At 50.8% G+C, this 13,356-nt stretch overlaps 1 protein-coding gene across 1 annotated transcript; it reads right to left on the bottom strand.

The window, feature by feature from the left end:
• Positions 1–2,306: 2,306 nt before the first annotated feature.
• URAD (ureidoimidazoline (2-oxo-4-hydroxy-4-carboxy-5-) decarboxylase) lies at positions 2,307–12,930 on the bottom strand. The gene is given in 4 exon segments (XM_003270214.1): positions 2,307–2,398; positions 2,401–2,580; positions 2,583–2,648; positions 12,756–12,930. Coding segments are annotated over 4 exon segments (513 nt in total).
• Positions 12,931–13,356: the final 426 nt, after the last annotated feature.

Genomic DNA, 13,356 nt, shown 5'->3' with positions numbered 1-13,356 from the left:
CGCGTCCGGGGCTCCTCTCCCGCCTCGGGCGCACCAGAGGCCAGAAAGCGGAAAGCGGCTCTGCCAGGCCAAGGCCGACAGAAACCGAGAGCATGTCGCTATTTGCCGGAGAGAAATGCCCTGCCAGGCTGCCGCAGGTGACTTGCCCGCGCGAGCCACGGCCTCCCGAAGGGGAGAGTCAGAGCCACCCGCGGGTTTGGTCCGGGCTCTTCCCAGCCCGACGCCCACGCCCCGCGTCCTGCGCTCGCCCTCGCGGCTGCTTATGCTCAGGTGTTTCGGAAGAGGCGCCGCGCAGCCAGCTCTCTGTCCCTTCAGCTCCAGCTCCTTCTAAAGGGACAGACTCAGCGTCTGCCCCCATCTGCATCCCGTCCCGCGGGAATAAACCATTTTCCGGACAAGCTTGCAACTGTTGAAATGTAACTGTGTAATTGGAGACACTGGGGTCGTGTCTGGGAGATTCTGAGCTCATCTACACTCATGCTAAACTGCGGGGAACCCAGCCCTGGTGGGATCTGTGCATCTCACATGAGCTTTTTTACATAAAAAGCACAGACGCTGCATTTGGGGTCTGGTTTATCTAAGCGTCGGGTTTATCCCCAGGCTTGGGACTGGGTGCCCTGACTACAGTGGGTTATTCTGAGTCTTAGGCCCAGCCTTGGTATTTGGATCCTGGGTCAGAAAATCCTCTTCACCATGCAGCAAGTTATTGTGTGTGTCAGGAAATCCCCCAGGTTACCCTGGCTAGAGAGAGGCAGGTGTCTGGCCCAGGCCTAGCACCCCACCATTGCTGCAGGGTCCCAAAGAACAGAAGCGAGCCATGGAACTTTCTTCATGGTGTGCACCCGGCGCTCCTACACCCAGAGAAGGTGTCTGGCCACAAGCCCAGGGACGCTGGTAGCACAGCCCGCTTTCCTGACACCTGCCCCACTACCAGCTTCTCTTTCCTTCAGCCTTACCACAGCAGGAAACACTGTGAGATGGGAATGGGAAAAGGGCTTCCTTGCCTAAAATTCCTAGTGCTCCAGGAGTGATTTATTTCTATGGGACATCAGCCCCAGAACCAAGGGTGCAGCCACGCAGCTCTTTATGGAAAGGTTTCCTTGCTGCTGCTGTTGTTGTTGCTGCTGCTGCTGCTGCTAACCCTGGACACGGTTGGTGACTAATGCAAGCTCTTGTCTTCAAAAGGGCCACCTCTGTCCTTCGCCTATTACCTTGTCTTTGTTGGGGAGACCATGGGTGTTTCGTTTCTCCTCTGCCAATAGAAGCCTAAGTAGTATTTGTTGGGGCTCTTTACATCTTCCGTGTGTGTAGGGGGGGGGTGTCGGCGGGTGGTAGAATGTGGTGGGCTCCTCCGCAGGATGCTAATGTACTTTCCCCCAGTGGACTGTCTGGCTGCTGTTGCAGAAAGCTGCCCAGCCTAATAATAGGAGTCTGAAACTCCAGGGCTGACAAGCAAAGATTTCTATGGGCACTTCCCTCCATTTAATCGACACTGCAATCTCGCTTCATTCTGGGGTGCAAATACCCCGCGCTGCTCAATGAGTGTTATTATTTTAATAACTGATGGGTTTCCCGGGGCAGTCGAGCCACCCTCCCAAAAGCCGACCTCCGGGAGAGATCTTCAGCATGGACGCCCCCCGCCTTTTAGGAGCAATGGCTGCAACTATTCCGTCCGTCCCCACGGGGCGCCTTCCCAACCCTTCGGTTGGCTCTTCCCTTCGGAGGGCTCTTCCCGGCCCACCGCCTCCTTCCCGCGGCTTCTCCGGCTCCCCGGGCCGGACCGAGGCCAGCGTTTGGCTTTCCTGGCTCCCAGTCTGCTCCCCTAGTGCCCAAGAGCGAGAACACCGCTTCCGCTCACATGTAAAGGTCGGGTGCAGCAAATGAACTGGGAAAAGAGAAAAACAAACAGACAACCCGCTGTGGCATAAAAGATTCCTTTTCTGTCCGTTTGCTTTGCAGTTCGGGCTTAGCAGGAGAGGGTTGGGGAGAACTGGGTAAACGTTTTGGAATCCACAAAGGCCAGTGGTGTCGGGGGCCGCAAAGGGAGTGAAGAATTGAAGCAGTGAGCTGGATAAATCCGGGGCAAAGCACTAAACAATATGGATATTTTGGCAACGCGTGCGCATGTGGGTGGCCGGACAAAAGGACTCATTACTCGTATGATTGCCTCAATTCTCCACTTCCTTTGTGCACGTGTGTGGACGCTGTTCCAGGCCCGAGTCCGCCTCCCGCCCAGGACGCACAGCTCCGGGCCGTGGCCCCCGCGCGTCCGGTTGTGCGTCCCGGGTCCCTGGTCCGCGCGGCAGCTACAGCTTGGCGGGGTCGGAGCGGAGGAGGCCGGCCAGGCGCAGGCTGCCGATCTTCTTCACCTCGCCCAGAGCAGTGCGCAGCTCCTGCGCGGGCAGAGCAGCCGGCGCTCCAGCTCGCGCGGCACTGCAGTCCGGTAGCTGAAGCGCGCGGCGAGCACGAAGGGGAAGCCGAAGCGCGCGCGGTACTGCGCGTTGAGCTCGGCCAGCCGGAGCCGCTCGTCCGCGCCCAGGCTCGTCAGGCCTGCGCCGCTCTGTTCCCGCTGCGACTCGCTGTGAGCGTGCCCCGCTGCAGCTCGCTGCCCGCCAGGTCCGGGTGGCAGCGCAGGATGCCCTCCTGGCCTGCGGAGAAGCACAGACACAAGCGGGAGCGCGTCACCGCACCCGCCCCGCATCGCGCACTCGAGGGGGCGCGTAGGCCGAGCCCGGCCCCCCTGCCCCCCTGCCCCGCCCCGCCCCGCCCCGCCCCAAAGAAGGCTGCGGGAGGGTGAAGTAGAGTACCCAGGCGGTGATGTCCTGACGGAACAGGGGCGCCCTTGGCGCGCCCCTCTAGCAAGTCCTGGACCTTGCGCTTCTCGGTCCCCACTACATTCGGTCGGGACCAGGATCCAGGGGCGGCGCGGGAAGTGACACGTTTGTCTTTTGAGACCTTGGGTCAAGAAGAGCGGAGGAGAGAGAGGGCGGCCGCTGAGGCTCGGAATTTACGACTAGGTCGGGAGGGAGCAGAGACGCGATAAGGATCCTGAGCTTTTCCTATCTTTCAAAGTCCTTTGCTCTCAGGGGGGGCTTTGATGTCTAAAGGGGCCGGACGCAAGGGCCTGAAGACTTCCTGCAAAAGCTCTGGAATGGGTTTCGTTCTGCTCCAAAGGAGAACGGACAGGGGCGGGGTTGCATCCATAGGGATAACATCCATGGGGCTCGGCAAATAAATGCCCTGGATTTTGTGACCCTAAGTGTGAGTTCTGGGTTTCTGGAATCAGGCATCCAAAGAGGCTTGCAGATGATTAACTGCAAAGAAACCCACCTCTAGCCAGAGTTCCACAGCCCTTTCAATGAAAGTGGCTTGCCTCTATTTAGGAAATTGCACCCACCCATCCCCCACCGGCCCGGAACTTATTCCCCTTCTCCGACTGTAGATCCCAGAGGCCCCAGAGAACAGCGTTTACTTGAAGGAAAGCTTTTTTTTTTTTTTTTTTTTAGGAAAGCTTTACATAATCTCCTAGGCCTAAAATTGAAAAACTCTGGCGAGTTACCTGTGATTTTCAGTCCCAGGGATTTCCCGGAGTTAGCGCTGGGCAATCATCTTGCTCAGCTCTCTAAAGTGAAATTTAGATTCCTCGGGGCGAGGCAAGATTCCAGATATGGTGAGCAGGGCGCCATGGTTTGTACAATGCGGGTGACGCCTAACTTGCTTTAGAGTTGTGAGGATTAGAGACAATTCACTTACTTAAAACACATCGCCTAATACCTAGTAAACAGAAACAGTCATTATTAGTTGTAGTAAACCCAGTGGAACTGGACTGAGGTGCCTCAGGAAGTACCTGTCTCTGTATCCCAGTAAAGCGGTTGTCCGCCTCTGGCGCTGGGAATAGGCGTGGGGTCTGTTGGAAAAGGCGCGCATGTAAAACACCATTCAATGAATTTTATCTCAAAGAAGCTGAAAATTAAACCTCCTGTAAGGTAGACGTCCTCTTCCCCAAACTTATTGTTTCTGTCTAATAAAAGGATGATTGATATTGCACCATCTAACTCATGAACTAATTTCTCCCTGAAAGACGCGGAGAACTGGGGGTAACATCCCCGTGTAAGAGAGAATTCAATGAAGGCTCAAAAAGAACTAGTGACCTGCCTAGGGTCACTCACCACACTGCGCTTGGACCCTCTACTCCAAATCACAGACGTTTTCAGAGCACGGCTGCCCCTGCAAGGTTAAGGAAAGTTCAAAACGAAAGTCATGTCACAAATAATCCCATCCCTCTAACACCACTGTTTTTTGTTTTTTGTGTGTTTTTTCAAGACAGCTCTGTCGCCCGGGATGGAGTGCAGTGGGGCGATCTTGGCTCATTGCAACCTCTGCCTCCTGGGTTCAAGCGATCCTCCCGCCTTGGCCTCCTAAAGTACTGGGATTACAGGTGTGAGCCACCGAGCCGGCCTAACACCACTGTGATAGAGCCCTTCTCGTAGGTGTCCTGCCCCTCGGGCACTGCAAACAGAAACGGGTCTTTCCCGCTTCCCGCGTCCAGCCCCGTCCGGGTAGTGCGAAAATGTGAGAATTAAACTCCCCACCTGGGGGAGCAGCCCCAGCCCTGGGCCCGGAGTTGGTCGTGCCACGCGGCCACTTGCCAGGCCTGGGGAACCGAGCTCAGCTCCCGCCCGGATCCCCTCGGCGCTCACCCAGGCCCAGGACGGCAACCTGCCCCGGCTGCGGAGGAGGGGAAAATGCGAGTCTTGGGCGGCTGGACTTTCCGCGCCTCCTCCTCAGGTGTTTGGAGTTTCAGAGCAGCCGCTAGGTCCCCCGCCCTGTCAGGGGACTTCCCTCCCCACCATCGCATGCTGTCTGGAGGATCAGCCCAAGCTGCGAGGGAGGTGGTCGCTGGTGGGAGGCCGGGGGCGGTGGTCACTGGTGGGAGGCCTGGGCGCTGGGTCTGTCGTCCTGCCGCCCCCACCAGGCTCCCCGCGCAGGCCGCGCAGCAGAGAGAGGCGGCGGCGTCCCGCGAACCCGGCACACGCCCGGCCCCCTTCTTGCCCTTGGTGCCCTCGCATCTCGCTTCTCACTCTCTAGAGTTTGTCTCCCGCTTGGAAACGTCGCCCGGGGTTAATGTTTGCCTAGAACTGAGCACGAGTTTTCCACTCTTGCAGTGCGAGAAGAGAAAAGACGCAGATAAACTAGCAGAGCAAAGGGCAGAAGAAAAGAGACTAAAAAGGAGAAACTGGAATTTACTCTCTGTCTCAGTCGCTTCTCTCTCCCTCCCTCCCTCCCTCCCTCCCTCTCTCTCTCTCTCTCTCTCTCTCTCTGTCTGTCTCTTAGCTGCGCCTAACAAGAAAGAGGTGTGAGGAATCAGGCAGAGGATGGTAGCTCAGAAGAAACAGAGCCTGACTTCACCTGGCCAGATATCCCATCTTCATTGCCCCAAACCACTGGACCCTTAAGTAAGTACATCGGGAATGGTGCCTACTGTGCCCACTGGCCTGCAGCAAGGACCCAGTTCCCTGCCAGCGCCAGTATGCTATCCCTAAGCTTTGCCCATAAGTCCTAGTGGGAGGCTGGATACTGGGCAAGTAGGTGCCATCTCCTTGCCTCCAGTCCTCAGCGTCCCCCACCTGGAAGCCCAGGTGCTAGCCAGGCCAGTCAGACAGCCCGTGGTTCTCAGGGAATCTAGGTACTGCCCGTTCTTCAGTCTTTCTTGAAAATCTGGACTTACCTCCTAAGCATTGGCATGTCACGTCTAGAGATGTAGGTGTGGATGTGTGTTATTTGCCGGGACCACAGGACCGAATTTTTGCACCTAGAAGAACTCCTGGCACAGAGCAGACACTCATTGTTCTATGGGAGAGGAACAGGGTAGGCAACTGTGGCCATGGAAGCCCAGAATCCCATAACAGTCCAGCTGCCTCCTGGTCCATACCCAGTGGTATCTGGGTATGTTCTTACCCCTGGTACAATGGACAATCTGTTTTTCCTATGGAAGGCCAACCCTCCATTTGTGTTCTTGAAGCTAGCTCTCCTTTCCTGTCACTTTGCTTCTGCAATTTCAAATAATCTATTTCTCCATCCCCACACCACTTACCCTTATCAATGTGCAAACATGCCTTAGAATCACTCATCCCATAAACAATATTAATGTTCTCCCTTGATTCCCTGTTGCTCTCTTGTTTCTCCCTATTTCTCTGCTCCTCCTTACAGAAAAGACCTTGAAGGAGTTGTCTCCTGGCCTCTCCACTTCCTGACCTCCCTTTCCAGGCTCACTCTGTCGAGCTTCGAGCCACTGTACCAACTGATCTGCACTCATTAAGGACATCTTGCCTGAGCCCAAAAACCAATGGCTGACCTCTTCTTTCTCAGCCTCTCCAGACCATGTCACCTGGTTGGCCCTCTCTCCTTAAAAAATGACTATAAACGGCCGGGTGCAGTGGCTCACGCCTGTAATCCCAGCACTTTAGGAGGCCGAGGCGGGTGGATCACAAGGTCAGGAGTTCGAGACCAGCCTGACCAACATGGTGAACCTCGTCTCTACTAAAAATACAAAAATTAGCTGGGCATAGTGGCATGCACCTGTAATCTCAGCTACTCAAGGCAGGAGAATTGCTAGAACCCGGGAGGCGGAGGTTACAGTGAGCTGAGATCATGCCACTGCACTCCAACCTGGGTGACAGAGCAAGACTCTGTCTCAAAAAAAATGACTACCACTTACCTTCAGAGACATCCTTTGCCTACTTTCATCTTGCTCTGCCAGATAGGTCACTAGCACTAGTACCACAGGACTCAGTACCCACATCTCATCCCTTTGCTGTTGACACCAATGTACTAGTACTAAGTGCCCTCAGCCAGTCCTAGGGTTTGAAATGCCATCCATTCTTTGATGACAGCAAGATATAGTTTAGCCCTCAGTGTTTCACCAAGCTCCTCTGTTTTGATGCAACTGAGCAGTCACCATTTTCATTTGGATGATTTTTGGGTATCTCAGACCCAGCAAGCTCCTTCCTCCATCCTGTCTTCTCAACTCTAAGTCTTCCTCAACTCGGAAAACGGCACCACCACCCACCCAGTGGCTCAGACTGAAAGCTTAGGAGTGACCATTCGGCTTTGTTTCTGATCTGCCTTCCGTCATCAAATCCATTTAAAAAAAAGCTCCTGTTGACTCTAACAGTAAGCCCTATTCTGAGAATCCATTCGCATCTCTCCATCTCTACTGCTCCAACCACAGTCCAAGCAACCTCATCTCTTACTCTTACTACTGCAACGGCCCCTCGACCTGGCCCCCTGCATCTGACATAGCCCCCACGTCACCATCCTAAAGCATAAACCCCAGTGACCCACTGCAAATGGAGAAGCAAGTTCCTTATTAGACCTAAGCAGCTTTACATGATCAGGCCCTTGCTGCCTCTTCCTCACATCCCTCCACTCCTTACTGTTTTCCAACTACCTTGATCTTTCTGTACCCCAAAAATGTCAAGTTCATCCTGGTCTCAGGTTCCTTTGCTTTTTTGTTGTTTTTGAGTTGGAGTCCTGTCCTGTCACCCAGGCTGGAGTGCAGTGGTGCGATCTCGGCTCACTGCAACCTCCATCTTCTGGGTTCAAGTGATTCTCCTGCCTCAGCCTCCCGAGTAGCTAGGATTACAGGTGCGTGCTACCATGCCCAGCTAATTTTGTATTTTTAGCAGAGACCAGTTTCAACATGTTGGCCAGGCTGGTCTCGAACTCCTGACCTCAAGTGATCCATCTGCCTCATCCTCCCAAAGTGCTGGGATTACAGGTATGAGCCACCACGCCCAGCCAGGTTCCTTTTCTAAGAGTGGCCTCATCCCAGATTTCAGCTACTTATTTCTCATCCTTCGGTCTTAAATTTTAACCTCCTAAGAAAGACCACCTTTATTACATATTTTCTGCCATATTACATATATTTTTTTCTGAGAATTTCTAGAACCTGAAATAATGGTATTTTTAATGTTAATCCTGTCTGTCTTCACTAGAATGTAAGCTCATTTAAGGCAAGGACTTGTCTTGGTCACTACCCCATTCCCAGTGCCCACAACAATCCCTGGGGCACAGTGGGCACTCAGTGAGTATTTTTTGACCAACACAGCACTTTTGGTAAGGAGTGTTTTGTTTTGTTTTCTGAATAAACAAACACATTTTAATAGCTCAATCTAAAACCCTCATAGCCTGTATTATAAGGAACTTATTAGATTCCAACTCCATTCATTCAACAAAAATGTTGTTTAATAAGCATAAAGTAATAAATTGTGGCATTAGTATAATTCTGAAAGACACAGAGATGCCCTTTTTTTTTTTGAGACAGGGTTCTCGCTCTGTCATCCAGGCTGGTGTGCAGTGGTGCAATCATGGCTCACTGCAGCCTCAACCTTCTGGGCTCAAGCGATCCTCCCACCTCAGACTCCCAAAGTGCTGGGATTACAGGTGTGAGTCACCATAGCCAGCGGAAATGCACAGTTAATTAACTCTTATGAAAGTTGTATTGCTCTTTAATTTTATAACACAAATCCATCCTGAATTTCTTCAGCTAGTGCATGTGTGTTTCAACTTTCTTCCCTTTGCTAATTGTCAGTTCTCTTTCCTGGAAAACCTTTGCCTCATCTTTAATCTGTAGGAACTGATTGGCTGGAGAAGGTACTTTGCCCAAGAGCACTAGAGCTCAATATTAATCCTGGACTGCCACCTACTGGCCAATAGTCATCATAGCAGAACCTAAATGGACTCAACCTTAGTCTAGAAACCCAATTTTGTTTTCTGTTAATGGTGGAGGTTTTTCCTCAGTCACCAAAACAAATACATGACTAGGTAGACCACTGTAACTTGAACGTCTCTCTAAGATACCTTCGTTTTAGATTCAAAGAATCTATTTCACTCAGTTTGTTTCTTACTATCCAAAGGGTAAAGCTAGACTGTAATAAATCCCATTTTAAGGCTGGGCACGGTGGCTCACACCTGTAATCCCAGCACTTTGGGAGGCTGAGGTGGGCAGATCACAAGCTCAGGAGATCGAGACCATCCTGGCTAACACAGTGAAACCCTGTCTCTAGTAAAAATACAAAAATTAGCCGGGCATGGTGGTGTGTGCCTCTAATCCCAGCTACGCAGGAGGCTGAGGCAGGAGAATCGCTTGAACCCCGGAGGCAGAGGTTGCAGTGAGCTGAGATTGTGCCACTGCACTCCAGCCTGGATGACAGAGCGAGACTCCATCTCAGAAAAACAAACAAACAAACAAACAAACAAAAACCATTTTATTGGATTTTTGACAAAAAATTGTACGTATTTATAGTGTGCAACTTGATGCTTTCCATATACATACACATTGTGAAATGATGAAGTCAAGATTTTTAATATATCTATCACCTCACATATTTATCATTTTTTTGGTAGTAAGAACATTTAAAATCTACTCTCTTGAAGGTGGGGCAAGGTGGCTCATGTCTGTAACCCCAGCACTTTGGGAGGCCAAGGTGGGCAGATCACTTGAGGTCAGGAATTTGAGACAAGCATGGCCAACATGATGAAACCTCATCTCTACTAAAAATAGAAAAATTAGCTCATCATGGTGGCAGGTGCCTGTAATCCCAGCTACTAGGGAGGCTAAGGCAGGAGAATCGCTCGAACCCGGGAGGGTGAGGATGCAGTGAGCCAAGATGGTGCCACTGCACTCTAGCTTGGGTGACAGAGTGAGACTCTACCTCAATTAAAATAAAAAATAAAAAAAGCCTACTTTCTTGGCAATTTCCAAATATACAATAGATTATTATTGACTATAGTCACCATGCTGTGAAATAGATCATTTTATTTGATTATTTAAACAATAAAACATGGGGTCTAGGACATCAAGCATTTATGTTAATCAAATACGTTAGTGGATAAATGAATGAAAACCTTAAAAACTGTTTCTAGACTTTGTTTCTCATTGTCTGGAAAAAGCCTTCAAAACCTGTTGGGTTGACGCTCAGGGTTATTAGAATTCCAGTCCTGCCACTTTCTAGTAGTGTGTCCTTGTTCAAGTTACTTAATCTCTGTGTGCCTCAGTTTTCCCATCGGTAAGAATGGGAGTCATAATAATACTATTCCTCATTTTATAGAGACATTAGAGGATTGAATGAGTTAGCAAGTGCAAAGTTTTTGGAAAAGTGCCTGAAACACACCAGTAGTAACAGTTCAATAAATTTTAGCTATTTGTTGTTGTTATTGTCGCTATTGATAAGATCACTTGTCTACTGTCACTGAGATGTTAAGATGAGGAGTTGCCGCCAGACAGCTTTGAGGCTCCCAGCTGCTCCCAGACAAGTGCAGAACCGAGAAGCAGCCTCCCTGACAGGGAGCTCCTCCCCAGAACTGTGTCTACTGCAGACACCAACAACCGTCCAGGGGGCCCAAACCCCCTCCAGCCATTTTGTCCACTGAGCTACCACTGAGTCACCCAGTTAAAATGTGTGGGGGAGGGGGTAATGCTAGAATTCTCATTTTTCAGTATCACCTTGGAAACGATTTCATGCATTCATTCAGCAAACTTTGATTAAGTCCCAACATCCTGTTCACTCTGTGATCTGGGATTCTGACACTAGCCAGGAGACAGAGGTTTCATCAAGTCGTGGGGGCATCAAAACAAGCCTTGGGAGCGGGGGTAGCCCACGTCCAGCGCTGCCCACACTCCACTGTACTCAGGGCCCTGACTGGATTGACCCGTAACTAGAACCTCTGGCCAGCCGGGTTGTGGGGAGTGTTGGTGAGCAATAAGATGAAAATGGAGAAATTGTTATGTTTTTCTCAAAGTTCCAGGCACAGCATAATAAAGCCCCCAAAATGTGTGTTAAATAACTGGCCAAACCCAAGAATAATAGATTTAAGTTATTCACGCGATCCTAGCTTTCTCTCTCAACATGCTCCCTCCTCAGCCTCTCCACTCCTTTGGGTATTAAGACAATCAAAGGATTTGTCTCTCTCTTTTTTTTTTTTTTTTTCCCTGAAAAGAAATTACTTTCCAGTGAGGCTGTCATTTTGCCTCCTCTATTCTGTTTTCCTGTCAGACACTGAGAGGGTGGGTTCCGGGGCCTCGTGCTCCTTCCGGCCTGCCCTGCAGGAGTTCAGCTGAGAGGTTGTGGTCCCTTCACTCATCAGGCGGGGACTGGGCTGTCCCTGTGAGTCAAGGGTCAGAAGGCTCCAGTGATGACCCCCAAGCCCAGTGGAGGAGCTGAAGTCCTCAGCTGTGGAGAGGCCCCCAGAAGTGGGTGAGTGTCCACACGGCCCCGACATTCCTGTCCGTTTGATTTTATGACGTCCTCTGCTCTGCCTAGATAAGCCTCAAATGAATTAAAAGGAGCTCCTTATTTTGGAGACATCTGTATGACGGTCAGAAGCCATCTGACTGTCAAAGGCCATCCTGATAGGCAGCACTGTCTGTTGGCTCCTTTTTGGAGAAGAGAGCAGGGGCTCTCCTTCCCCACCCAGACGTCCACGGAGGCCTCTCTGCCCCTCGCCACCCCTTCAGTACATTTCAGGTTTCTCCACAGACCATCCAGGACAGCCCCTGAGGCAGCCTGGTCTCTGTGAAGCTGTGTGTGCCATTCGGAGTCACCCCCTCTTCTCCTCACCCCACACCAAGAAGTGCCTCATTTTCTCTCCCTCTCCACAGAAGAAATCAGTAACTTCTTTCCCTTTCTCCAGAGGGATGCCTTCAGATTCTCCTCCTTCCCCTCCATCCCTCAGGGAGTTGCTGATCTGAATGAATTCACTCTCCTCGGCCATCCAGTCCAAACTGGCCCTTTCTGGTACAAAAGTCAGCCGATTGCCCTTTCCCGTGGGCTCTGGAGAGAGTCTGATATCCAGCTGTCCTCTCTGTCACACACAGGACATTCCCAAGCCAGATGGGGTGGCTAAGAGAGGGTGGGCTCTCAGCCTGGCCTTTAGCCTCCGAATCACTCTGATGTCTTTTGCCAGGTTCCTCCTTGTGACCTCAAAGCTCTACTATTTAGCAGCCACTTACCTTAGCCAACGCGTTCTTCCAGTCCATGTCTGACCTAAACCACGCAAGTGCTTGACTCTCATGGACTAGACCTGAGGAAATTTACTGAACCTTCCAAAGGAAAGAGCTCAATAAACACATCAAGTATAAGGAATTAGACTAAAATAGACGATAGAGAGAGAGAGAGAGATAGAGAGATAGATAGATAGATAGATGATAGATAGATAGATAGACTTTTTAAAAAAACATTTTTTTTGCTGTTTTTTGTTTTATTTTTTGAGATAGAGTCTTGCTCTGCCACCAGGCTGGAGTGCAGTGGTGAAATTTCAGCTCACTGCAACCTCCACTTCCCAGGCTCAAGCGATTCCCCTGCCTCAGCCTCCCGAATAGCTGGGACTACAGTCATGCACCACCACGCCTGGCTAATTTTTTGTATTTTAGTAGAGATGGGTTTTCACCATGTTGGCCAGGATGGTCTCGATCTCCTGACCTTGTGATCTGCCCACCTCGGCCTCCCAAAGTGCTGGGATTACAGGCATGAGCCACAAACACACCCGGCCTAAAAACAATTTTTGTAGCAACAGATCTCATCCTGTTGCCTAGACTGGTCTCAAATTCCTGGGCTCAAGTGATCCTCCCATCTCAGCCTCCCAAAGTGCCGGGATTACCGGTGTGAGCCACCATGCCTGGCCAATATCTAAAAATATTTTGATAAGCATATTTGAAATCCCTTTGCAGAGAATGTCTGATACTGAAGCCTTACCTGACTGTGGAAGGGCATCAATAAAGGCAAAAAAGTGCTTCTCTAAATCTTCCAAATCAGAGAATGGTCGCTGGGACCAAACAGCATCTGCAATCAGAGGACATCTCTCAATGACATTCCCAAACACATCCACGAATTCTCCAAAGTCCATGGAGTTGACCTTCTCAATGTCCATTGCTTGTATTCCACTGGAGACAGCGGGACGTCCAGCTCCCCTCTCGGTGAGTGAGTGACGCTGTCTCAGCTCACTCGGTTATATTTGCTGAACACAAGAGCTTGCTTTTTACGCAACACCACCTTCACGTGTTTTAAATGCCTTTGGGAGAAGCAGATCTGGAATACTTGTGTAATGAACCAGCACAGGCTTAAGATTCTAATCCAGGGAGCAGAGATCTCTGCATGGTCAATGTTTCCAACCAAACCATTCCCATAAAGGCAGCAGGGGCCATATTTCACTCTAAGCATTAGAGCTAGATCTGTTTTTCATGTTGTTAGCCTTTTTTTTTTTTTTTTTGGTGTCTAGCTCTGTCACCCAGGCTGGAGCACAGTGGCACAATCTCAGCTCAATACAACCTCCACCCTCTGGGTTCCAGCGATTTGC

The sequence above is a fragment of the Nomascus leucogenys genome, chromosome 9, assembly GCF_006542625.1.
Source record: "Nomascus leucogenys isolate Asia chromosome 9, Asia_NLE_v1, whole genome shotgun sequence".
Lineage (NCBI taxonomy): Eukaryota > Metazoa > Chordata > Mammalia > Primates > Hylobatidae > Nomascus > Nomascus leucogenys.
Note: the sequence above shows the minus strand (reverse complement) of the source record. Positions and strands in the feature narration are given on the sequence as shown.